The sequence below is a fragment of the Carettochelys insculpta genome, chromosome 9 (assembly GCF_033958435.1).
Source record: "Carettochelys insculpta isolate YL-2023 chromosome 9, ASM3395843v1, whole genome shotgun sequence".
Classification (NCBI taxonomy): domain Eukaryota; kingdom Metazoa; phylum Chordata; order Testudines; family Carettochelyidae; genus Carettochelys; species Carettochelys insculpta.
The window spans coordinates 43,384,084-43,411,689 of NC_134145.1; the positions used below are offsets into that span (position 1 = coordinate 43,384,084).

At 41.2% G+C, this 27,606-nt stretch overlaps 1 protein-coding gene across 3 annotated transcripts in view; it reads right to left on the reverse strand.

Moving 5' to 3' along the window:
• Positions 1–21,735: 21,735 nt before the first annotated feature.
• Positions 21,736–27,606, reverse strand: part of VAV3 (vav guanine nucleotide exchange factor 3) — a 263,598-nt gene continuing 257,727 nt past the window's right edge. For all 3 annotated transcript variants that reach the window (XM_075002479.1, XM_075002480.1, XM_075002478.1), the window contains 2 exons: positions 26,979–27,130; positions 21,736–25,100 (listed from right to left, as the gene is read on the reverse strand). In XM_075002479.1, the coding sequence (XP_074858580.1) occupies positions 25,059–25,100; positions 26,979–27,130 (194 nt within the window). In that variant the 3' untranslated portion in view covers positions 21,736–25,058. The remainder of the gene's footprint in view (positions 25,101–26,978; positions 27,131–27,606) is intronic.

A 27,606-nucleotide genomic window follows, 5' to 3' on the forward strand; every position in this document is an offset into this window, starting at 1 on the left:
AGGATGGGAGAAGAGGGAGGTACAAGAGAAAATATGCATGGGTGATTACATTTGTTTTTGCCTTCTCTCATCCCATCCTACATCCCTCTTGCTTCCTTCCCTCACGCTGAATCTTTTCTTTATTATTTCACTCTAAAGGTCTTCAACTGGAAAAGAAGTGGGCAGATCCATGTCCACGAAACCAAGAGCATTTGCCTCCCTGCGTCTGGTAGGCGGAGCCTCTGCAATTTTTGGAGCAGAGTAGTATCTAAACCAGGACAATTTACTGGTAAATAGTTGCCCACAGTGTTACTCAGTGTCTGAGCACCTCACGAACGTTACTGATTGGTGTCAGATTACCAGTGGGGAAAGTGAACCAATAAGAGATGAAGTTACCCAGTGAGTCAGGGAGGGAATCAGGAGGAGAACACAAAAATCACAGCCTCCAGTCCCTTCCCCTAATGATGGGGCACAGTGTTTGTTAGTCCAAAGTCAAACATGTAGAAGTGTTTTCCAACCACGAACTACTTAAAATAAGCTTATTTCAAATCCATTCTACATTACACTTTCCATAACATCATCTTGCCTTGTAATGCTTCGGCGTCTCGTGGTACTCAAAAGAGTCTTGTGATATGTATTCCATACAAGTGATTCTATGCTGCTTTTGCTGGTTCCCTCTACCTCTGAATCTAAGGGAGAAGATAATCCCCAGTTAGCTCAGTTCTGACTGGATTCAGTAACAGTCAAAGTAATGAAGATTGGTTTTGTACTTTAGAAAAATAATAGTAAATGCTCCAATTTTTGCACAGAAGAAGAGGGCTATGTATTATTTGTCACTTTGATTTTTCCTTGGATTTATTCATGCTCATATAATCATTTCTATAATAAGCCTCTAAATTAATATGCAATGTCTTTTGCAGTTGTTGAATTAAATTTATTCCCAACTGGCTTGGTTTCTGACACAATTAGGGTTTGATACATGGATATTTCTGCTTACTGGAAACTTGGAAGTGAAGGACTCTATATTTTGAATGTCCTCATAAATATATATTGAATTTAATTTTTCTGACATACAAAACCCATTTTCCTTTTGTTTGGATAGTTTGGGGGCTGGCTGAGAGAAACATTTTCTACAAATATTTTTGTTGTGTACAACTAATTAGCTCATAAATCAACATGACCCAGTATGGTGCAGATTACCCAAAAGCCAGCAAATACGGTTGAACATAACTGCATTCTTCAGACTTTTAGCTATCTCTAGTGCATACTTCTTACCAGACTATTAACTTTTCTGTAACTATTTAGCTGGTCAGTAGACAGTTAGTTGTGCCTGTGCGTTTTCTCATTCTTCTTCTCAAGTTTTATTCCTTTTTTCCTCTTCCATTTCATTCTGTATCCTAAAACATAACATTCCAAGCAATTTTAAATCACTACAAGTAGTCTTCTGTATTCCAGGGTGCTCTGATGTGAAACCATTAAACAATAATCAATTATAAGAATCATAGAATGAGCATTTGACTCTCATAATTTTATATCTTCAGCTCTCTAATAAAAGCATAAGCTTCTTTTAGTATGCAGGTGGAAAGGAGGTACAAAACCTGCAACTAAAGTTCCTGTTGTATGTCATCTGTTTCTTTACACAGGCACAACTGTTGATGTTTAGCTCCACTTCCAAAAGGGTCCCAAAAGCATATGCATAACTTTCAGCACATGCTCAAATCTCACTGAAATAAATTTTTGTTGGTATTGTGTTTTTTTCTAAATTTTAAATCTTTAAAAAAAAAAACAACTCTTTCTTTACTGTTGCCAGTGGGAAGTAAACATCTTAGGAAGCACTAACTCTTGTCTTGAGGAAACATCAGTTGTGAGGCACAGGTTTTTCAATTGCCCATCCTCCTCCTCATTTTTAAAAAAGGAAATGGCATATTTCATATCTATAATGACAAAAATTTCTGATTGCAGGCAACCCTCAGCATAGCCACGAATGATGCAGGTAAGCCTCAATACAGCCACCAGTCTCAATCCAGTTGCTAAGGGGCATGCCCACATCATAAATTGCAAGGAGGGAAGAAGAGCAAGTGAGAGAGAGAGAGAGGATCACGTCCTTAGCACTGGCCCCTCGTAAGCACAGCTGAAGCACATGGTTCCACCAATTTTCAGAAATTTAGTCCCATGCTCCTTGCATTTCAATTCTGTACATCAACAGACCTTTCCTTCGCCAAGGACTGGCTGATCTGTAGTCACCAAGAATCTGAAACAGTGTCCATTGAACACAATAAATGTTTTTTTAGTGACCACAAGAGATTTTTTAATCAGTCCTTAAATTCACTTGAAAATTAATTTTATGAAAAGAAAGCCTCCACACTTGAGGCATTATCCCATTAATGTTATTTTATTGCAACATTCATAAAGGTCCATATATTGTGCATTATCCTATTGCAATATTGAACTTATCTTCATTTGAATGCAAACAGCTTCATTTTAAAATCACACCTATATGGCAGGCACTGTTTCTATGTAGCTGACAAAAGGAACTCCCTAGCTGATGCTCTTTTCACCTACTGTTTGCCAGCAGCATGTTTTTCTGTTTACTCTATTTCAACATTCTGGTCAGCATTATCCTAAGTGGCATGTGTATTATCTGCTAAACAGCCCCTTCTTTTTTCCTATACAAAACTCTTTTTATTTATGCCATTATTGTTACAGGCAACTAACATGCCAAAAGGGAAACACATTTGCTTTCCCACGTGTACCAGCACATGCTTTTAAACCCAAGTCAACCCTCTTATAGAAAGATATAAAACTTAGTACAGTAAACCCTTGATTTTATGGGCCCTGATTTAGTGGACTTCAGGAACAAGGGATGTCTGCCAGATGCCTGTTGTTCCTGAAGCCCATTTAATTGGAGGCCTATAAAATTCTAAATCCTGCCACCCGCCCCCCAGAAAAAAGAACAAAGGAAAGAATTTACTCCAACGGCCGGACCCATCACTGCCTGGACAGTCACCGCCACATGCTCCTCCCACCTCGGGTGGGGCGCATACGCAGGCAGATGGCACTTGGGACACCCCACCCCCACCCCGATGGGAGGAGTATGTGGTGGCAATGCCGGCAGCTCTGGGGTGGGCTCTGAAAGCTCCATTTGCATGGCGTGGGGCCCTATGCAGCCACACAGCATGGGGGCAGCTCCAGCCATGAGTGGTACTGGCCACGGGAAGTGGCTTCTCCGGCCATGGCAGGTGGCTCCTGCAGCTGCAGCTCTTGTGGCAACTCCAGTGGTTCTGGTGAGTTGCCCTTTTTGCGGGTGGGGGGGTCTGTGGAAACCTGGCTAGGGAGATACTAGGGTGACAAGTCACCCCCTGCATATAATGGACTTTCAGCATCAACAGACACCCCCCTCATTAGTCCGTTATATCAAGGGTTTACTGTAAAAGGTTTTATGGTGTAACTTTGGCCTCCTCTGGGGAAAGGGAGCAGGGGCAAGGACAGACCTAGTAAAGTGTGCAGAACAACAGGAAAAGTAATACCTTTCCTTAGCTAATCTGGTAGTCAACATTCTCCTTTCGAAGTCCAGTTCATCATGTCCCAACAGCCAAATGAACTAAGCATGTGTGTCATACTATGAATCAAATGTAGCACTGAAAGTATGAGATACCGACGTCTAATCTGTTTAATTTAACCACCTAGTTTTTGTGCGTAACGGCACTTCAAAGGCGTGTGGGCACTACACAGCATGCCGGCGCTTTGAAGTTTGCGACTATGACATTGCCACGTGGAGAATTAGTCTAATGAGGTGCTGCATATTCATCACAGTACTTCATTAGTATGCACTGCTCAGCCTGATTACCATGTCCCCTTCGAAGACAGCGGCTAGTGTAGACACAGCCATAGATCTCTGGAGCACCTGTCAGAAGCTAGGATGCCCAGATACCAAGTGTGAAAAATAAGGGATAGATTCCTATTTAAAACAAAGTTCCTGATATTGAGCCTCTGGTCACCCTAGCAGAAGTATAATGTAAAAGAGGATTTCAGGTTGCAGAAGGTAATCTATATCGGAGCAATGCAGAAGGACTTCAGTAATGTTGGAATGAGTGTGTACTAGTTTTGTTTACCGTTAAAAATATCTTCTGTGCAACATCTAGCATATGTGTGTGAGATTTGCAAACTTGCTCACTGCTAGTCTAATTTTGCTCCCAGTTTGACTATTGGATAATGCCAAATTGTCTCTCCCTATGGCAAGTGCATATAACTTTACTTTTAATCCTGTGCACAGGGTTTTTCTGAATAATAGTTTTACAAACATAACAAAGTACATTAACTGAGTTAGGTGCCCTAGTCAAATTTAATTTGATGGGAGTTTGGGACCTACCTCCTTCGGCTTATTTGAAAAATCCCAGGCCTAGTTATTCAATTATCATCATCATCATCAATAAATATACTGGGCTTTAAAGCCATTAAAATTAATCACAATTATGTTGTTAGATAATGGAAGAGCATGTATTTAAATATTTGATGTTTTCCTTATTTTCAAAAATATGGATTTCAGTTACAACCCAATACAAGGTGTACTGTGCTCACTTTGTATTTATTTTGATTACAAATACTTATACTGAAAAAGTATTTTTCATTTCGTTTCACATTAGTACTGTAGTGCATTCTCTCTCATGGAAGGTGAACTTCCATAAGTAGCATTATGTATAAAAAGTAATTGCATTCAAAAGCAAAACAACATAAAACATCAGAACCTAAAGTCCATTCAGTCCAACTTCTTGGTCAGCCAATCACTGAAACAAGTTTGATTACAATTTGCAGAAGATAATGCTGCCCGCTTCTTGTTTGCAATGTCACCTGAAGTAAGAACAAGTGTTTGAATGGAACTGTGGTAGACAGCGTTCCAAGGTATTGTCATTTCAGCTGTGCTAAAGATTCAGATGTCCCTTCATGCTTCACCCAGCATTCCAGAAAAACCTATTCATTTTCATTCTCAAGGAGCAGATGCCATCAGCAGAAGGTTGGTTTTGTTGTTGTTATTGTTGTTTGGGTTCTATAGATCTGTAGTTTCCACATTGGTGTGTTTTTTTTGTGTCACTGAACTCATACTCCATACCTTGTCCCACCCAGCTTTTGGCTAGCATTTCAGAACCTCAAACCTGAGGCAGAGTTCTGTAGCTATATAGTAGGATGCTCACACTAGTACCTTCTTTGCATTTTTGTCAAATCTGCCATGAATGTATTTTTGACAAAATTTTTGAGTCATCACCTGAGACTACTGTAGCATGAAAGGTATGGCAGAATGTGGGTAAAATCCCAGGAACCATACCATTCTCCTGCAAGGAGTTCAGTTATAAATTTAATTAACACTTTTTGTTTAATGGCCGTCATCATCATGGAAGTATATCCACTGCAAAAGTGCCCGAAGCATGAAGGGGTGCACAAACGTTTAGTATATCTGACACGTAAATACCTTGCAGTGCAAGTTACAGACATGCCAGGCATATGCCTGTTCTCATGGTCAAGTGACAGTGTAAAAAAGAAGCGGCCAGCATTACCTCCTGCAAGTTGTAACCACCCATCTTGTCTGTATAATTGGCTGAACAAGAAGTAGGACTGAGTGGCCTTGTAAGCACTAAAATTTTACATGGATTTCTTTTTAGTGTAGTTATTTGGCAAAAAAAAAAATCAGCATTTGTAAATTATCCTCTCACAATAAAGAGATTGCACTACAGTACTTGTATGAAGTGAATTGAAAAATAATATTTCTTTTATTTATCATTTTACAATGCTAATATTTGTAATCAAATATAATATGAAGTGCATAATGTACTGTGTTGTAAAAGATATCAGTATGGTTAAAAACAGAAAAACTTCCAAAATATGTAATAAATATCAATTGGTTTTGTGTTGAACAATGCCCTTAATAGTCATTAATTTTTATTCGCAATTACCTTTTTGAGTTAATGGTGGTTAAATCAACAGCCCTAAAACACGCCTAGCCTCTGTAGGTAAAACACTGTCACACTCAGATTAGCCTGACTTCTTGTGGTTGTGAGGAACATAACATTCTTCTACCCAAACATCTGTACAATGTAATTGACGCACATAAGCACCGTAATGATTGCATTATAATTTACATAAATACAAAACAGTTCTGGAGCAATATGCGATGCAATTATTTCATCTAACTAGCTGTGGTGTGGGTCTCAGTGTTGTGTGTTAATGAAACAAGCTGATACATAATTTTAAAGACCAAGTGCAGGTACAAATAAGTTGGAGTTTTGGGTAACTAAGCTATTTCAATATGCAATGTTGTTGTAACCATGTCAGTGAGACTCGATGGATGAGATATTGGCAAGATACTTTGTCTCAGTTACTACCTCATCCTCCTGGTCTCTCTAAAATATTTAAGGTAATATTTTTAAAACCATACATTCAGAACCATTAGGTGGCTAACATGAGCTGTAAAGGGCCAAAGCAGCAGAAAGTTTTGCTCTGAAATTGTCACTTTTAATATTGCCTTGATTTTTTTTGCCCTAGGGACTAACCTGCTCATTGCAACAGGAATAGAACATGCAGTGCTTTAGTGCAGTAGAATTTAAAAAATTCCTTGGACAGGATGATAAATGGCTAATAAAAAAAGTGCTCTTGCCTACAAGCATAGGCACAGCTGGGTGTGGGAGAACCCAGCAATGAGTAGCTTGTGCTGGTTTCCCAAAGAACACATTATTGATTTAATTTAAAGAAAAATGCATTTACTCTTGTGGGTGGTGCAGTAGAGAGAGGGATTCACACTGAGAAAATTTGCAGCATTGCCTGAAGAGGTTTGCTGCTCACTGTCAACCTCTCCCTTTTTTGCAAGGCAAAGAACAATCAAGCAATAACACACTGAAAATAATGTATGCAGTTTGATTTCTTTCCATACCAGATGGTCCCACATTTATTCAGATCTCCCCAAGTCTTTTTCTCCAGCCAAGAGAGTGAGCAGCTGTTACTTCTGAAGTCAATCCCAAAGCTGTTTAATGGCTCTGCTAGCAGGAGAGTGCTATATGACAGCCCCAACTGCACTTCTCCAGGGGCCTGCTTCTGCTCCCATTGAAGTTAATTGTCATCAGTGGGAGCAGGAGAAGACTGTGGGAGAGCAAGGACATGACTTAGCTAATGCACCTGTTCCTCCAGAAAGCCCCAGCCAATGATTTCAGGTTATCTGGCATTCCCTTGGGATTCCAGTTGGCACGATTCGGCACTGCAGCCGAGCTACTGGCAAGTTCACCTTTTCATTTTTTTGAAGAATTGTAACATACAAATGAGAACCACAGGTGGGTTTGTTAGTGCTACATTATTAAGGAGCACAAAGTCCAAGAAATGGCCACGACAAAGGTGCATCTCATTTGAATCTCAAATAACCATGGGGGTAGAAGTTTTGGTGACTAGATGCAATACGTGAGGCCTAGTCCTTTGCTGGCATAAAGTGGAAAAGCTCCATTTTTGACTTCTATATACGCCAATTGAAAATTAGGCCCTTGGCCTTGTTAATGCCAGCTGATTTAGTCCTCCAGCTAGCTTTTGTTCATCCCTTTAAAATAACATAAAAGTCGTGACAGAAGTGGTGTCGGGACTTTGTACTGGAAGTATTTTATTATTTGTGCTTGTGTTTAGTGGCCAGCTGCTGATGACAAAAACCAGAAGGTCCAAAAGTGGCTGAAGGGAAGATTGGTCCGTGCTGCTAGCCCCTGAGCCTCCTGTAAGCTCTCAGAAGGCGGCATATGAACCTGTTATGTATATTTACATGTGGCATGTCATTCTCTGAGTTTTTGCAACCTATGGCACAACCCATGCACATCATAGCGCCTGTATGACGAATTTACTTTAGTCTATTTTTCTTTATCCAACCAGGTATAGATGACAGTGTGTTTTTCAATGTGTGTATGGGACCATTACAGGTGGAGCAGGACGAAATGCAGATGGGGAGCCCCCCCCCCATCTCAGAACATGGCCCCCCAGACTTCCATCCGCAGCTCCCCCCCACCCCCCATCTAAGGTCCATCAGCTCACTCTCTCAGGGTCTGAGGGCCTGCCAGCAGCTTTCAGGGGAGCTGACAGAATAAGGCAGAGAACACAGCAGAGACAAAATAACCGAGGACTTGCTGGGGCTCAGAGCAGACGTCTGAAACTAAAGCCCAGCCAACTGAGCATTGTGTCACTCTCTGTGGCATGAATGCCAGGCCATTGTCCTGTTTGCTACCCCTAACACAGGCCCTGGTTTTAAAAAATCTACTGGAGATACAGAAAAGCAGGTGTGGCATTCCTGGGCCCTGGAGTTTTCATAGCATTTGGGGGGGGGGTTTATAAAAGGGGCTCAAAAAGCATCAGATCAATACACTAGGCTAATGCTACCCTTTCTTGCAAGCTTATTTGTTAACATACAGCCTCCAAAATAACTCTTTTAGGCCTAAGGTCCCATAGCATAACTCAAAAGTTCTTACTTGGCTTTGCCATTTTCTCCAAATCCAAGCGCTAGTTCTAGGCCCAGCCCACTCATCCTTCCGAGTGGAGTGTCCCTGGGCTTCTCCCAGAATGACAAGAAGGCCTGTGGCAGCTTATAGACTAACAGATATTTTGGAGCATAAGCTTTCATGGACAAAGACCTGCTTCATCTGATGGGGGCGGGGGCGGTCGTTGCCCACAAAAGCTTATGCTCCAAAATATCTGTTAGTCTATAAGGTGCCACAGGACTTCTTGTTGTTCTCAAAGATACAGGCTAAGACGGCTACCTCTCTGATACTGGGCTTCTCCCAGTGTCCCTTAGTGGAACTCAAGCATAGGCATCAAACTAATATTATCCAACTATCCTGAGGCAAAAATGGAAGTCCCATGGCACCAGTCCATTCATGTAGGCTTGTTACTATTCTATTCTGATTTCCCTCCAGCACATTCCTGCTTCCAGCACTCCCTCCCCCCCAGAGCTCCCTCATCTTTCTCCAGAGTTCCCTCACCAGGGCACAGTTCAAGTGCCCAGGTGGCACCGGTGCTAGATTATTACATAAGGTTTCATAGACAAACCATAGGGGGCATGAGGTCCATCACAAACAGCATTGAACAGTGTGTTTTTTTGGGAAGGTGAGTAAGGTTACAGATGCTATGCAGCAAAGACAGTGAGGCTGGCAACTGGTGGCGTGGGTAACCCAGGAAACTAGCTGAAGGGGTGCTCCCTAGAGAAACATAATGGACATATTGGACAGCACCACAAATACTGTGCTAGGAGCTGAGGGTTTGTGAAAGAGGCTGGCCTACCTAGTCACAGTATCATGGCAAACATGCCTTGAAGGGCAGGGAGGATAGAGAAGTCCAGCACAAGTGAGCTGGGAGAGCATGGCGTGCACCTGAGTACACCACCAGTGAGGGTGTCCCACTGGTGCATAGCAGCGGGACCTAAGGGTGTGGAGGATGCTTCAGAACACCCAGGTGCTGCTTAGGTTCTGGTTGCCAGCCCTGCACTCAGATACCCAGCCAAAGGCCCTGCATCTTGGGGCCGGCAGGGTGGCAGGTGGGGGCTGCATTGCCAGCCCCATAATCTGACACTGGTCTCAGCTCCTTAGAGCTGTCTTGAGCCATGGCCTTGCGACCAACCTCAGCTCGAAGGTGCAGTGAGGAGTGCAGACTGAGGTAAAACTGTTGCAGCACCACTGTCCTGGTGATCCAGATGGAGCTCTTGCTGTACACAGCACAGCTGGAAAGGAGTGACATGGGTGAGTGCTTGTTTACTACTGCTTCTTACCATTGCCCAGCCACCAAAAAGTCAACCCCCATCACTCCAAAGAAGCACCAGGTTGAGTGATTGGTGGCTTTTTTACATGGAAGGTGGGGTTATTGGTTGGTGAGCACCACATGATACCTCCTGAGGAAGGGGAGTTTGTTCTCAGGATCTGCCCAAATAACCTGGCACAGCAGTGGTGCTGTTTAACAAAAAGGCTTTAATGTGTGTGAAATGTCACTAACTTTTAGAGGTTAAACATTCTAATAAGAAAAGTGACCAGTTGCTTTCATTGTCTGGGTTTAGTAAAGTGAAAGAGAGAGTGGATGGTGCGAAAGGTGGCAGGCAAGTGACACAGTAACATTCTTCCAACATTAAATGTGAATTAATAAGCACACACATTTGGAGTTAGAGTATGAAATTCTGCTCTTACTTAAGTCAACTGGAGATTTCTGACTGACTGCAATGCAGACAGAATTTCCATGAACTAGAGCCTAACCTGATGTAAATAAATAGAGCTATGCCAATTTATACCCAATGAAAATTTGGGTCTAGGATTTTACCCTTTAAATGTTGTGGGAAGTGGTTGTATTTCTAAGAAAAATGTTTTACCATGTAGTTGCCTCTACCTATATCATACTGCTTTGGGGACAAATTCTCCTGGTGCACCTGTAGAAGATCCCATTGGAGCGACTGTAAATGAGAGTAGGATTGGTGCTATTTTGCTCATACTCCTAGGGTCAGAATTTATTTAGGCATTTAAAAATGCAGATTGCCATGAAGTGGGATTTCCAAAAGTATCTAAATGCCTTTAAAAATGTGGCCTTTTTTCCACTATTGATGAAACAGGACACAAAATGCCTTGTGGTATTGCAAAGCCATAAACCATCTTTATTATTTTACATGTTTGAGAGGTGACAAGCTGAAGTGATTAGTTCAAACAAATTAGATAGGTGCAGTAAAATTTCTTATGTGAACCAATATAATGCAAAACAAAACAAAACCAACATGTACGTTCCTCCACTGCTCTCAACAGGAAAACTCCCCAAACAAACAAACCTTCCTCATTGGCAATACCTATTTAGAATACATAGCATTTGAATGGCTTCCTCCACCCACCTGACAGAAACACAAACATGAGAAAGGTATCTTCTGTGAACCTGGAAAAAAGCACTCAGGTGGGGGTGGGAGGGGAACTAAGGCTCCAGCAGTTAGCGCACGGCTCAAGGTGGGGGATTGGGGGCATGACTCCATTGAGTCTCACTATCTGCTATTTTCCAGACAATTTTTCTGGCAACTCCATTCATAAATTAGTACACAATCCATTCAGTGTTGATGTCGATACATTGCCAGAAGTATTGCAAGAACAAGCACTCGAAATAAAATATGATTCAACTGCAAAAGATAATCTCGAAAACTCAAGTTGAAGGAATTTTGGATAAAATATTTCCCAACATACATGAAAGTTGAGAAAAGCACTACGGGTTATTCTTTTATTTTTGTCAATGTACCTCTGCGACAAATGCTTTTCAAGTTTAGTCACATTAAATATGAAACAAAGAAATCGCCTGGATGTCAGAAACAATTTGCATTGCGCACTTTCATCTTTGAAACCTAGGATTTCCCAACTTGTGAAGAAAATGCAGTGTGATCCTTCATATTAAATTCATTTGTTTCTTCTGTTTCTGATGTTAAATTACATTTTTATTAAATTTTTGGTCCAAGAAAAACTATTTGCGCTTATTTTTAATTTTAAATAACATTTTTATATCACGTTTGTGTTTATTCTAAACTACAAATTAAATATTTTGTTACAGGGGAGTCGAATGATGGTAAAGAAGAGGTGGGAGGGCGTAAGGCTCTCAAAAATCAAAAGGGGGGCATGATGCCGAAAAGGTTGGGAACCCCTGGCTTAAGGTTTCAAGTAACTGACCCAAAAATTCCAGATTGCCAAGCAAGATAACAATTTCTGGTTTTTGAACCAAAGTTTCCTGTCACATCTAAGACATAGGCAGAGATCTAATGGCACAGAGTGGCTGGATTTAGCTACATCGTAGAATAACTGGTACTTGAATGGGAAGCAGTCATATTCTGTTATGTAACAGGTTAATCACTGTCATTTTACACAGCAGCCACATCAGACAGGCTATGAATTATTACTTAATGTCACTTCTCCGCTAAATGTTTTGATGAATTCTACTGGTAATTAAAAGTGTTCTTCAAGTCACATTCAAATAAAGCTTCTTGATGTTCAGTGTGTAACCTTGATGAAGAGACAGAATGAGAAAATATCTAGTTTTATTAGTGTCATACTGATTGGATGTATGTTATTTGTAGTACAGCTATTTTCTGTACTTATTGATTCATTTCACTGATAACTACAATATAATCAAGACAAGTCCAAAAACAAGAAAAAAAACTCTGTGCCTGCTAAATAAGCCAGTGTAGTTGTACACACATATTCAGAACACAAAAAGATGATCCAATAAGCTTGAATATTAATTTGTTATATTAATAATTTTAGTGACAATAGGATGATCTACTTCCATATCTAATACAGAATTAACCATAGAGTTTTAGTTGTTTAGCTATTTATGGTAAAGTCTCTTTTACTAACACACAATATAGGCCAGATGCTGATCTCAGATATTCCAGTGTAAACCTGTATAAACTTTTCTGAGTCCCTGGATCTAGTCCAGTTTAACACCAGTGTGAGAGCAGAATTTGCCTCAATAAGTGCATATGAATAGCATTAGTCAGCAATTCTCTTTTTTTTATCTATTTCTTTCTTCGCCAAGCCTCACTGTACTTAATTTTAGTTATGAAGCAATTTTGTTACATGGGAAACAGCAAAGAAGAAAAGTCCATCATCTTCCTATATCTGACTTGGGAAGGCGAATGTGCTGGATTTTAACATAGGTTTTCACCACCAATTAGGATGAACATTATTAGTAAAGGATTGAAGTGCAATTGCACCTTACAATCTATGGGCTCTTCCTCTAGAGCCAACCAATACATATTTGGAGTTAGACCTACTCACAGGGTTTCATAACCTACCCCCTGAGAGGTTTTGACACTCCTCTCCTAAGCACGGTAGAAGTTATATTCCCTCACACAGAACACCTAGTCTTATCTAATTTTAATTGAACCTGAGGGAATCATTGACTAGAATGCTACAAAAACACACAGTTTCACAAAACGTAATCATCTGATTTGGGAGCCTTTCTTGGACTAGTGAAGCTACATCTTAACTATGGAAAGTAATTATGTAAGGCATTTATAAAGCCATCAATGAAATTCTCAGATGCCTGTAAGCCTGAACAGGGGAGGAAAAAGCCCTTAACTCTTCTGTGCTTCATGAGTGTGTTGGGAGATAAGGGGTGATGCATGCCCACTTAGCTGCCACCATTCTGAAGACACTGGTTAAAGAATAGGCAGAGCATTGTCCCAGATCTCCCACCCAAATTCCATGGCATAGATGAGCAGCACATCACTACCTGCCTACAGCAAAGGGATATTGGGCAAGCATCATCGTTTCCTGGGTCACAGTTTCTTCTCTGCACTACTCCCAAGATGTGTCAGGCTTGGACTAGCCTTTACATTACAGTGGACTGCAGATGCACAATTCTAGCTATGGCACTTGTGTAGCTAGAATCAATGTATCTGCAGTCGACTAAGGTCTATCCTCTCTGAAGGAGGTCGAAGGAACCGTTTCTCCCATTGACCTCTCTTACTCCTGATGAGAGTAGGAGTACAGGGGTCAACTGTGGACCCGAGAGAGATTGATTTAATGTATCTTTACCAAACTCCAGGTGATTGACACTTTGACCTGGTAAGCGTAGATATACCCTCAGGTACAGGTTGCTTGTTACTGAGCACTGGGTGCCCTTGACATAATCTAAGCCTTATGTGTTAGCCTTTCACTGCTTGACCTGCAAAACCAACTATTGCAGCTCTTATAGATCTGAAGATTCCCTTAAAAATGTATTTACCTTTTTCTTACATTTAACAATAAGTCTACATTTCCTGCTCAGGAGAACTCTCTCCCCCTCGCCCTACACAATTTACCTTAAGTAATGGAAAGGAACACAGCAAGGGAAGTGGAAGAAAGGAGAAAGAAACAGGGAAGTAGGATGTAGGCACCATTCAGCAAGAACTCTTTTGCAATGGGCTTATTTATATGAAGAGTTAGTGTGCAGGAAGCTGAAGAATCTACAAACTTTTGAAATACATCAGAAGCAGGAATCCTGCGAAACAACCAGTGGGGCCTCTGGACGATTGAGATGCTAAAGGAGAAGATAAGGTCATTGTGGAGAAATGAAATAAATTCTTTGCTTCAGTCTTCACAGCTGAAGATGTCAGGGAGAGTCTGAGTAAACTATTCTTTTTAAAGGACATATCTGAGGAATTTTTCAAGATTGAAGTGGTATTAGAGGAACTTTTGGAACAAACTGATAAACTGAACAGTACCAAGTCACCAGGACCAGATGGCATTCACCCAAGAATTCTGAAAGAACTCAAATATGAAATTGCAGAACTATTTACTCTGATTTGTAACCTAGCCTTTAAACCATCTTCTGTAATAATGAGTGGAAAATAGCCAATGCGATGCCAATATTTAAAAAGGACTCTAGAGGGGATCTGGGCAGTTACAGACTGTTAAGGCTAACGTCAGCATCAGACAAATTAGTTGAAACTATAGTAAAGGATAGAATTGTCAGACACAGATGAACAAAATTTGCTGGGGAAAAGTCAACTTGGTTTCTGTAAAGATTATGCCTTACAAATCTACTAGAGTTCTTTGAGCGGGTCAATGAATATTTGGACAAGGGGCATGGATATCTAGTGAATACCTAGATTTCCAGAAAGCCTTTGACAAGGTCCCTCAAAAAAGGCTCTTCTGTAAGCTAAGTTATTGGGGGATAAGGGCAAAGGTCCTCTCATGGGTTGATATCTAGCTAAAAGACAGGCAAAAAGTGTAGGTATAAATGGTCAGTTTTCAGAATGGAAAGAGGTAACTAGTGATGCCCCTCCCCCAGGGTCCATACTAGGACCAATCCCATTCAACCTATTTTTATATGATCTGGATATGGGGAAAATAGTGAGGTGGCAAAATTTTGCAAATGATAAACTACACAAGATAGTTAAAATCAAAGCAGACTGTGAAGAAGTTCAAAAGCCTCTCACAAAACTAAATGATTGGGCAACTAAATTGCAAATGAATTTTAATGTTGGTAAATACAAAGTAATGCTCATTAGAAAGATAACTCCAACTATACAATAAAATAATGGGAACTAATTTAGCTATTATCACATGAGAGAGAGATCTTGGTCATTGTGGATAGTTCTCTGAAAACATTCACTCCATGTGCAGCGCAGTCCAAAAAACAAAAGGAACGTTAGGAATCTTTAAAATGAGGACAGTGAATAAGTTAAAGAACATCTTACTGCCACTGTATAAATCCATGGGACACCTACATCTGAATACTGCACACAGATGTGGTTGCCTCATCTCACAAAAGATATCTTGGCATGGGAAAAGGTTCAGAAACGGGCAACAGAAGTGACAGGGGTTTGGAATAGATGCCATATGAAGAGAGATTAAAAAGACTATGGCTGTTGCTACACTATCACTCTCCCATCAGGACCGTGTCTACACGTGCCCCAAACTTCAAAATGGCCACGCAAATGGCCATTTCGAAGTTTACTAATGAAGCGCTGAAATGCATATTCAGCTCTTCATTAGCATGCGGGCGGCAGCGGCGCTTCGAAATTGCCGCGGCTCGCCGCGCGCTGGCGCGTCCAGACGGGGCTCCTTTTCGAAAGGACCCCGCCTACTTCGAAGTCCCCTTATTCCCATCAGCTCATTGGAATAAGGGGACTTCGAAGTAGGCGGGGTCCTTTCGAAAAGGAGCCCCGTCTGGACGCGCCAGCGCGCGGCGAGCCGCGGCAATTTCGAAGCGCCGCTGCCGCCCGCATGCTAATGAAGAGCTGAATATGCATTTCAGCGCTTCATTAGTAAACTTCGAAATGGCCATTTGCGTGGCCATTTCGAAGTTTGGGCCATGTGTAGACGTAGCCCAGATGTGCCATGGTAATGAGGCAATTTGACGCAGGCTAATGAGGCACAAAAGTGCACATCCAGCACCTCATTAGCATACTGGCAGCCATGCAAATTTCAAAGTGCAGACTTTGAATTGTAGATTGATAGTGAAGATGAAGGCAGCCTCAAAATAAGCACCCCACTTGGACATTCCCTTACTCCAATCTAGTTCTGTGGGAGTAAGGAAACGTCAAAGTGGGGCACTTATTTTGAAGGTATCCCCATCTTCACTGTCAATCTGCAATTCAAAGTCTGTTCACCTGACTGCCATTATGCTAATGAAGCAGTGAATATCCATGTTAGTGCCTCATTAGCCTGCTTCAAATTGCCTCGTTAGCATGGCACCTCCGATGGGAGAGTGATAGTGTAGCAGCAGCCTGTGAATTTTCAGTTTAGAAAAAAAGAGGAGACTAAGGGGGGATATTGTAGAGGTATATAAATTTATGATAGGTATGGATAAAGTGAATAAGAACAAATTATTTACTTGTTCCCATAGCATAAGAACTAGGGAGGTCACCAAATGAAATAGGCAGCAGGTTTAAAATAAACAGAGCTTGTTTCTACATTAGACACAGAAATCAACCACAGATACGCAATTTTAACTATGCTAATTGTGTATCTAAAATTGACGGTATCTATGCTCAACTAACTTGTCTGTCTTAACAGGGGCATGTTGATGGGAGAGTTTCTTCCTTCAACGTGCCTTACTCCTCACCTCTTGCAAGGAGCACAGGAGTCAGCTTCAGCTCCTGAGAGCTCAAGTTTGTGCATGCATGAAATCAAACCCCACAAGATGGACCCATCCATAGTAGCGTAGATTAGCCCAGAATGAAGTATTTCTTCAAGTACTGCACTGTCAACCTGTGAATCTCCTTGTCAGAAGATGTTGTGAAGACCAGGACTTTAACAAGGCTCGAAAGAGAAGTAGATAAATTCATGGAGGACAGCTCCCTCAATGGACACTAGCCAGGATGGAAAGGGATGGTGTCCCTAGCTTCTGTTTTGTCAGGGCTGGAAATGGGTGACAGGGGAGGGGTCACTTGATTACCTGTTCTGTTCACTCTCGCTGGGGCATCTGACATTGGCCTCTGTCAGAAGATGGGATACTGGGCCAGATGGACCTTTGGTCTGATCCAGTATGTTCAATTACACATTGTGTAACACACCAGCCTGCTATTCATTTACTGGCCATATAGACTAGCTACCATGCACATTGATAGTAGCTCAGAATGCATTAGTGAACTATTAATGCACAGTAGGCAGGGTTACCAGAGCCCATTAATGCACGGGAGGCTAAGGTGCTGCAAACTGACAGCTTAGCTTGCTCTGTGCTCTAACTCTCTCTAGTTGGGTAAGTTACAATTGCTTGTATAGTGCCCAGCTCATGTCGGGAGCCTCTGCGATATGAATGTAACCCAGGACTTGTGGAGGAAAGGGAAATTAGCTAGGGAGGGAAAAGAAGGTTCACCTGCAAGTCTGCACGTATCCACTTTATATCCACAGGTATCCACACCTGCAGATGCAAGATATCCATGGCTCGTTTTGGTGAATACCAATGAGGATGTAGATACTGATTTTTTTTTTAATCCAGAACTTGTAAATCTGTGGATATCAGTGGATCATTTTTGCAGATGCAAATACTACTTTTGTATCCAGGCAAGGCTCTATGCTTACTGCTAGGAAACTAGAAGATGGAGGAGAGACAAGTCTGTGAAAACAGGTAGGAGGAGGAGGAGAGATTTTTTTTTCCAGGAATTGGCACGACGGGGTTGGGCCTCTAAGGACTAGTGTAGTACAAATAATACTGATTGGCTATTGGGCCAATGGCAGTAAAATGTTCAAGAACAGAATACAGTCTTCCCCCGCCTTACGACGGTAATTCATTCCTGAAAAACCCCTCTGAGGGCCAATTCTCGTAAGTCAAAAATGTAATTACCATTAATTTCAACATGAAAAAATTTTATGCATTCCTGAGCCCCAAAATTTACACCCATTTATGCTAAAACACCAAATCCCATTAAAATGAACACAGTTACTTCAAAAGTTAATATTAGTTATCATAACACAACATAACAAGGCATTTTCCCTTCATTAATTACTCTATAATATGGCTATTTTCCTGCTTTCGGGGGGCTGTCCCAGGTGCAGAGACAGGGCTGCGACAGGAACAAAATCAAAGAGTGCCTGAGAAAGGGGCGCAAAGCCTGGTAGCTGCCCACAGCTGCAGAAGCGGGGCCGGTGCAAGTGGGTGGGCAGGGCAGAGCAGGGCGGAGGAGGCAGCCCAGCCTGAGTGCAGCTTAGCGTTAAGCAGGGAGGGGGCAGTGCCAGGGGGCTGGCTGTGCAGGGAGCTAGGCAGGCACAGAGGCCCCCGGCTGGCAAGGGGTGATGCCTCACTTGTATGGGGCTCTGTGGCGGAGAAGCCCCGCCAGTGGTGGCCAAGGCAGCAGCGGCAGGTGAGCCAGGCGCTAAATAGGACGGAACGCCGCAGGTGGAGAGCGACGCCCAAGGCACAGCTGCATGGGGGGGCAGTGGCAGCCCCCTAGCCACCTGGAGGGGCAAGCGGCAGCGGCGGGGCTGGGATGGGCTGCATGCCCAGCATCCATGTCTTGCAGAATGGTGTGATCTACTGCTGGGACTCGGACGAGTCCACCTCCCCGCACCGCACTGCCACCCCCCTGCACAGCCTCTTCGTCAAGACCGACACGGCCGACTCCATCCCCTTGGTGCTCACCAACCAGAGCTGCCAGCCTCTGCCTGGCCCTGGGCCACACCACCAGGAGTGCACGGAGCCCGTGGCCACTGGCCGGGCCGGGGTGCACCACTGCTGCAGCACTGAGGTGGAGACCCAGACCAGCCACAGCAGTGTCAAGGTAAAGGCAGGGGTGAGCCGAGCTGCCCACGGTGGCAGCTCCATGGATGGGCCCTGTCACCTCCACTCCTGGTTCCAGAGGTGGGTGCCTGCTGTGGCTGGCCAGGGGCTCCAGTAAACTGCCGCTGGGCGCTGTGGAGAGATGCACCAGGTGGGCAGCAGCTGTGGGCAGTCGTTGCCTGGAGCCGTCGCTTTTCTCCTGCCGCAGGGCACCTGTGTCCTGCGGAGGTACACGAAATCCAAATGAGTCCTCATAAATGTGAAGAAATGCCTCATAAGCCGAAGTAGGGGTATGAAGTGAAACTCCTTGTAAAGTCGAATTCTCATAACCCAAATGGGCATCTCTTGGGGTATGACTGTACCTTCAATTCTCCATATTCCCTTTAGCCATCAAGCAAAACACTGCTATCTTAGAAACAAGGCTTTCCCCTAGGAGGCGCAATATTTTAATTGTTCATGGGCCTAATGTAAACTTACTGATGTCCAGGGGAAGATTCCAGTTGACTCAAGGTCAAGCCCAGTACTTCCCAAAGTCAGTCAACTATTATATCTGCATTAGTGAATATTTCCAAGTGCTGAGGCATTAAAGAATTTCTTGCTCATATCCAAAGCTAGCTCTAGGCACCTGATACGGTAGGCAATATGTTTTTAAAAAGTTATCCAAATTAAGGAATACTATTAACAAGAAACTTTACACATTGGATTGTAGAATTACAGAACAACTTTGGTCTTCTTGTTTCCTTGTCCCGTTTCTTTCTAGACAATTCCAGTCCTCCCTAGAGCTACATTTTGCCACAACAATTTTAGCAAAATCTGATTTTTGAAGCAAGCAAACAGCCCATTTAGCAAATTGCCACCTCCTAACCTATCATTTGTTTGAACTATGTGCTTACTGAAGGTTAAACTGCAATATTTTAAAGTAACTACATACCTAGCTCCCAAAAGCATAAGGTTAAAATTGTAGTTTAAACACATGATGGAAACAGATGTCTCAAACATTTCAAGGGGGTTCTTTTACTAAATAAAATTGACTGTAATACTCAAGAGTAAGCAGCAGAGATTCTGAAAATGAATGGGTAGTATGGATTCTTGCTATGGTTCAGGAATTATAAAACTAAATTTAAAACCCAAACCTAATTTCCAATAAAATCAAATAGCTCATAGCTTTTGAAAAGAAAGTTGCTGAGATATGCAATTCGTCTTCTGCATTTGGAATTTTAATGCTTAATTCTTTGTATATTCTGTTATCTGATTTTAAATTTCAACATATTGTGGAAAATATGTATTATTTAACACTAGCTTCATAAAGCTTTTGGCTTTGATGTGGAAGTGATCCATCAGCGACTCACTAGTGGAAATTCACTAACACTAATGTGTTCCATAAAACAGAGTCTAAGATTTGAGGCTAGAAGCAGATTAAACACTGTTGAATATGCTTACACAGTCTGCATTACCACAGTTCTTCTAAATCACTATTGGGACACACGCAAAGAATCACAAAAAGTAGGACTGGACAGATTTCAAGAAGTCATCTACCCCACCCTTCGTGGGGAAATTATTTGCACAAAATATGCAGAAACCATCTTTCCAATAATCACCAAAATACTTTTTTGTATTAGTAAGTGTCCTCCAACAGGATCAGAATAAACTGAACAAAGACAGTGTATGTGAAGGCACACATTGGACATAAGTCACTGCCTTCTAAATGACAGAATTATAACTACTTTGCTGTGCGTCATAAGCCCTAAACTGCTAACTGTGATTCATCTTCAGCTCAAGTGGGAGGAACCGCTGCTTTCCAGGCAGAAGAATCCAAATTTCTATCAGCATCAGTGTGGATCTCTGAATGAGCAGCAAAGCGACAGACACTAAGGTACTGCCATATTAATGTAACATATGAAACTGTGTGTGAAAGGACCTCGTTTAGTGCAGTCATTAAATGTTCAATGCTTGCACTGAACTTGAACCAAGCCAGCACCTGATAATGCATGTGTTCTGTGAGCACAAGCAGAGAATGTCTGCACAAAGAAAAAGGCCCAGAATGTTAACTCCCCATCATGTGGCACACTTCTCTCCCCCACCCATATTTTGAATAAGCCCTGGGAACCACACTTCATTCTCAAGGAGAATGTGCTTTTTGGTGTAGGAAGAAATGCTCTTGGTGTGGGAGATTTCCTGTGTTGAAGAAGGAATTTGTCAAACTCAGACTTTGACAACAACATTCAGTGGTTCAATTCTAATATCGACAAAGCAAACCATGGCGTTCAGAACCCCATCATGAAAAAGACCCTACAGATCTATGACAGTTTCTCTTATTTTCTCCTCAGTAAAAGGAGAGGAGAGAGAAGTGCCTTTTGCTGAGGGAGAAAATAAGAATATATATGAGAGAGAGAGGAGCAGAATGTATTTGGAATACTTTGTGTCTTTCAAGTTAGTTGTGATTCTTAGATATATATGATACGACAGGAAAATATGTTTTCCATCTGTAGATATTTGTAAATCCCTCATTAAGTGTAATGATTATCATAAAAAGTGGCTCAACAAAGATAAGCTTCATTACAGAAAAGCAAAAGTGACATGGTAAAAGCCATGTTTGAATTGTCTTATCACTGAACTGGCTAAATTAGTAAATCAGCACAAAAATTACTCTGTAAATAAAGGGCTATATTTTCAAATTTGTACGTGAACAGGGTACATTATAAATGGTAATTTAGCAGCCCAAGAAATTAAGACACAGAATATTTTCAGACATGATGTCAAGTCAACCAGCACACACAGGCACATGGGTCTAAGCACTCAGAGGCTGCAGAAAGAGGAGGAGGGGCTGGGCACAGCTATAAAATAAGATGGACAAGAGGAACCTGTTTAAAAAGCATAAAGTCAGGTAACAAATCACAAGTACTGGCTTTGATTGAGGAAAACATACAATAAAGCAATTAACAATAGTGTATATATAGCTGACAAATCTAACTATGCATACATCTACAAAGCTGTTCCACATACTGCAGAAAGGAAGTTAGTTTAGAAGAAACTTAAAGGAAGGAAGATTACACTACCCTGTAAATAATGAAAACACAAACTTACATGTAAACAACATTTATACAAGTATAGGTTTGATAAAGAAATTCCTGTTAGTAACAATGATTATGTGTAAAAATCCACGAGTTAGACCAAGCTTTTACATTCTCAAGTATGAATGCTGACACATGAATTTAAACAAGAAATTAACCAGTTTATTATATTCACATATGTACAAAATATTACAAATTGAAATACTGTACTAAGTCACTGCATGACAATAAGATGTCCACAAAAGCACATTGAGAAGCAGTAGCTCTGGAATAGTTACATCAGTCTTTGGTATTACAAATATAGTTTAAGATGCAGCATTTAACTCATTCAATACAGCGCATTAAACAAAGAGAACAAAGGTGTGCAGTATGAATAGCAAGAAAAAGTGTTTAGATATTACTTTAATTCTTCTCCAAGGTAAACTGCAGGACCTCTGAGTGGCTAGAAAACACACAACAAATTTAGGATAACAAGGCTACTTATCAAAATAATGCTAAAAAGCTTTAGGTTGCTGAACATAATAGAGGTGTTTCTCAATTTGTATTGAATTGAATTGCTTCCCCTCATACAAGAATTATTTGTTGATAACAAAGCACAAAACATTCCACAGAGCTAGAGCCTATTCCTTTACCCCTAAAGCAGGCAGGGCTGCCCAAGAACCAATGTTGTCCACTTCAGGAGCATAGGATCAGACCCACTACACGATTCTACTATTGCATGCAAAAATATAACCAGACAACACACTAAGTCTCAACTGCTGTACAGATCACTTTATAAAATACATTTTAGGAATAATTTACACATTTACAAATGCTCTAAATTACTTCCATCAAATAATGTATTCAACACAGTCACAGTTTACATAATTTTGAGGTAAACTCCCTGAAACTATGGTATTAAGGTTAAAATTCACTCATACCCACAAAAGAATTTTTGAAAGGATCTCTGCACTACTACTGCAAAGGGGCTGCCTACAGGATACAGTGCGTGGGAGGAATGGCTGCACAGCTATGTGTCTATGTCTCTCTGGAACCCTCGCCCCCCCATCTGTGCTGTGAATGGCCATCTGTGCTGTCTACACATAGGCTTGCATAAAAGTGAGGACAATATGAGTCAACCCCAAGTGGGGTACATGCCAATGCATTCTCTGGAGGATCATTAGCTATTATCCAGTCCATAGGTTGGAGCAGGAGTCACAAAGGATCCGTATTGCTTGTCTTTGTATGTATTGCAGGAGTGGATTCTCCTGCATTTTGTACCAGAAGGAGGAGGGTATGACACACACAAGAAAAGTACATTTCAGAATGTTATGTATGCAGGAACATTTTGTTCATCTCAAATTTTACAATTAAGAGATTAGCAAAATATTAACGATTGTATGTTCATATCTGTACAACATCAGCATTAATGTTTGCTTCAACTTTTTCTTCGAGGAATGAAGACTTTCAAAATTGATTGAAATGCTGTACTGAAAGGAGCCCTATCATTTGCTCATGCCTGACACCAAGGTTATAGGGTTTCATACTAACTTGGATGCTCTTTTTCTTGGGATAGGAGGCACTCACTACATTATGGAAGGAATATTCCCCTTCACTACATTGCCATAATTTCACTACCACACTGAGGCCATGTCTAGATTCAGTGAGGCTGCCAGCAGCATAACACAAATGAGCGTTCACGAAACTGCAAATGGCTGCCCATTTGCCTCTTCACAGAGGAAAACATGCAGTGTAGATGTGGTTCTGGTGGGAAAAACCTCCTCTATCACCCGCCCCTTATCCCTGAAAAAAATCAGGGATAAGGGGCTGGCAACAGAGGGGGGTTTTGCCAGCAGAACCACGTCTACACTGCTTGTTTTCCATTGTGACTTTGCAAATGAGCTCTGTGAATATGCAAATAAGTTATCTGCAATTTCGTGAACCCTCATTTGCCTCATGCTGCCAGCAGCCAGACTGAATCTAGAGACAGCCTGAGAGAGAAGTAATGATCAGGGTTAGTGTCCTGAAAAACAGGAAGGCAGGTAAGAAAAAAAAAATCCAAGTGTTGTTTTTTTAACTTGCCCTGATGACCTAGATGGTACACACTGGATGATACACTCTCCCACCTGCGAACAAGGGAAATAGAAAAAGCCCATCGTGGAGTCTTGATGTAGAAAACCTCCAAAAGCAAAATACAAAAGTGCCAGTAGTTTAAGATGTGAAGTGCAGTACCACCCTTAAAAAAATGATACCGTCTTTCCCAGCAGACCTACTCCTGTGTGTATTTAGGATGAAATCTCCTTGCTTTGCTCTAAAAACACATTTAATTCTATTTCATTCTTTCAGCCCGGCAGAGCTGATGGCACCGTGAGTGGTATTCTTTTTGTGCTCACACAGGAAAAGAACTGTTAACTAAATTACTACTGCAAAGCCAAATATGCCACATGATAAGCAAAATATGTTTAAACTGCTGATGATACAGACGCTTTAAAGAACATATTTTGTTTTTAAGATTCCTGGTTGTGTTTACAAAGTCAGCTGCTTACTTGTAAACTGTGAAAACGCAGCATTGGAACACACAAGAAAACAAAGAGAACACCACAATCCCATTTTTACATTTACTTTTGCTGGCATTAAGCAACATTCTACTTTTTAAAACTGTTGTCACAAAAACAAATTGCTTTTTTTAGGTAGGACTGTAAGTCAGGTATAATCAACACCCACACATACTTTGGAAGAGAAAACTGTTAATGTTTACTATACTTCTATGTTTTTTTCCAGAATGGTTTGATGAGTTCAAAACTGTTGGTTACACAATCAGTAACACTACTTGATGTTTCAAGACAGGTCATACTGACTCTACTCTATGCCCACTGGCATGACTGACCTCTCTCTTTTTTCTGGATGCAGTGATAAGGAATAAGAAGCCTTCACCCTTTTTTAGCCACTAGAAAAAAAAGATGCATTAAACATTTACCAGTAAGTAGCATTCACTATGTACCACAGGATGAAATGAAAAGCAGCATAAAGTAATTGGCTTTGCAAGGATCTTCTCAGAAGGTGAGGTTTGGGCTTTGCGCTGGTCCCTGATGATGGCAAACTGGCAGGTTTTTTCTTGCATAACTCTGGGCAAACGATTAATCTGTCAGTACAAACTTTTTTTTAGAAAATCCCAACACAAAACTGGAGGGTTTGGAAAGACAGAAACCTTGCTTCTCAAATTCTCAGCAAGATGAATAATGCTTTGCAGATTGTTGTATTACACAGTCCCTGAAATTTCTGGTCAACAGTGCAAAGAAAGTGTTCAATTCATTCATCTTCTTCAACATAGGTTGATGGAAACCAGCCCATCTAAAAAAGGAAAAGCAGAACAAAAATAGTATGTAAGATGCTAATGACACAGGACAATTCATTGAAGGGCCTGGCTAGGCACAGCCTCAAACAATTCTGTTTAGTGAACACCACAAAACTATAAACATAAACATGATTGTTCTGCCACAGCACTCAGAGGACATTTTTCAAACAATAATGCAAATTATTGATTCCCTTATCTGAAGACCTCTGCGCCTGGAATGAAAACCCCTTTTTGGAAGATCACAATTAAAGCAGAAGCTGCGACTGTGCCCCCAGCACTCACATGGAAGAAGAAGGGTAAGAGCAGAAAGAAGTTTTACTAGAGAAGACATCTGCTATTCCCCCTTTTGGAGGCAAAGGATATCTAAGGATTCTGCAAAGCTACAATCAGGCTCACAAGTCCCCGTTATCATTATTCTCCGAAAGTAAATAGGAACTGATTTTGTTACCCATACATGCCCTCAAGTCCCAATGGAGTCTGGAGCCATTTTAAATGAGTACGAATTGCAGGGCAGAGCCCAAACTTTTACACTCTTGCTACATCTAGCCCCTGCCTCTCAAAAGGGGAATGCTAATGAGACACTTTGGCAGATGCTAACGAGGCGCTGCCCTGAATATGCAGCGCCTCATTAGCATAATGTTGGCTGCAGCAATTCGAAAGTGCCACTTTTGAATCGTGCACTGCCCGTGTAGTGCTTCGTTTGCATTTTCAATTTGCCTCATTTGCATTCCTCTTTCAAAAGGGGACTGTAGTGTAGCTGCAGCCTCTCTCTCTCTTCAAGACGTTTTTTATTTATACTGCATTATCACTCAGTTATTGTACTGCTCATGAAAGAAACCAGAGCATTAACCTTGGAGAAAGAAGTCTTACAACGGAATGCAACACAAGCACAAACTACTTTATGCTACCATGACAATGTACACTATTATGGACGAACTATCTATAGAGAAAAGAGGGAGCTTTCATCCCAAAGCCAATTTTGCTGAGACTGTCGAACAGAATGCCAGTTCCTAATGTTTTTCTTTAAGATGCGGCTGTCTGACATTAACATCTGGAATGAGATCATCAACGTATGTCACACAGGACTATGAAAAATAGTTTAGGTTTCTATGTTGCTTCCAGTCTGTATGATTATTTCATTTTGAAAATGTGCCTGTCTCATGATCTATGCACATGTACAAAAAACCTTCAAATTATGTAAAACACAAAATCCCAGCATTCTCCTGCACCCTATCACACAGAACTAACAACTGTCACTGCCAGCTACCATTCCAACCCACATGGACCCTCTCTTACCCAAAGATGGAGAAACACATAAGCCTTATAGCATGCCTGGCCCCGGGTGTCTCCCTTTATCTCCACTGCAGTGTATTACATGACCGAAGTGTTAGCCAGTAAGGTAGAGGTGGAAACCATTTAGGGCTTATATGTCAAACCTAACTCTGAAATGTACCTGGGAACTCTCAGCAACCCACACAAATCTCCAAACCCAGGCATAACATGCTCCCTGTAAAAATCACTGCTATGTAAGCCACTTGCTACATTTTGTAATAGCTGAAGTTCCCGAGTGCTCTTTAGATACAGCCTCAGGTAAAGCCTACTGCAGCAATCCAGTTTTATGCTGACAAATATATGGAGGGCAGTGGTGAAATGTAGTACCAAAAGGAAAGATGACAAAATGCACTCTTTGCCTTTGCTCCTGGCTCATCACCAGGAAGCAACAAGATTGCTGATGATGTGTCACCTATACTGTGAGACAAAATATGCAAAAAAGGCTTATGATGTCTGAAGACACCATTTAAAATCCTTCTCAGCAAGATAAGCACAAAATTATACCAAATAAAAGAAAAAAAAAAACAAAAAAAAAAACTTACCCTTCCATTCACTTCACCTCTCCACCAGCCATTGGCACTCATCTTTGTGTAAATTTTCACCACATCACCTTTCAGTAAGGACAATTCTCTCATGTCTCTTGCACAGAAGTCATATCGGGCTATGGCTATGCCTATTACTTTCGGACTTAGCACTGAAATTGAACATAGGAAATCAATGTTATTATGATCTGTCAATTGCAGATCATTTAAGTCAATGTACACTAATAACTCCATTACAAAATAAACTGGGTACATTTTTATGTAAATGTGAAAGTAACCACACAGATAAATGACGCAGCTCTTTTTCAAGGTCAGTTCAACACAAGGCAGGAGATTTTATGTGGTTTGTTTGAGGGGAGGGGCATAAATAGAAATAACATTACATGAACTTGGATGTAAATACTACCAAGTCAAAAACCTTCCCAAGGATTCAGAAATACTGTAAAAGTTGCACATACACTTTGTGTAGTTTATAAGAAAACTTGTTGCAAAGTACAAATATCAACATATTTTTCAGATCACTCGTTTGTTTCCAAAAACAATATTAGCATTTATTGTTCATTTAACTTTAAACCTCTAAGGCAAAATAAACAGTACTATTTCTTCAGCGACGCAGTTCAGGTTAAAT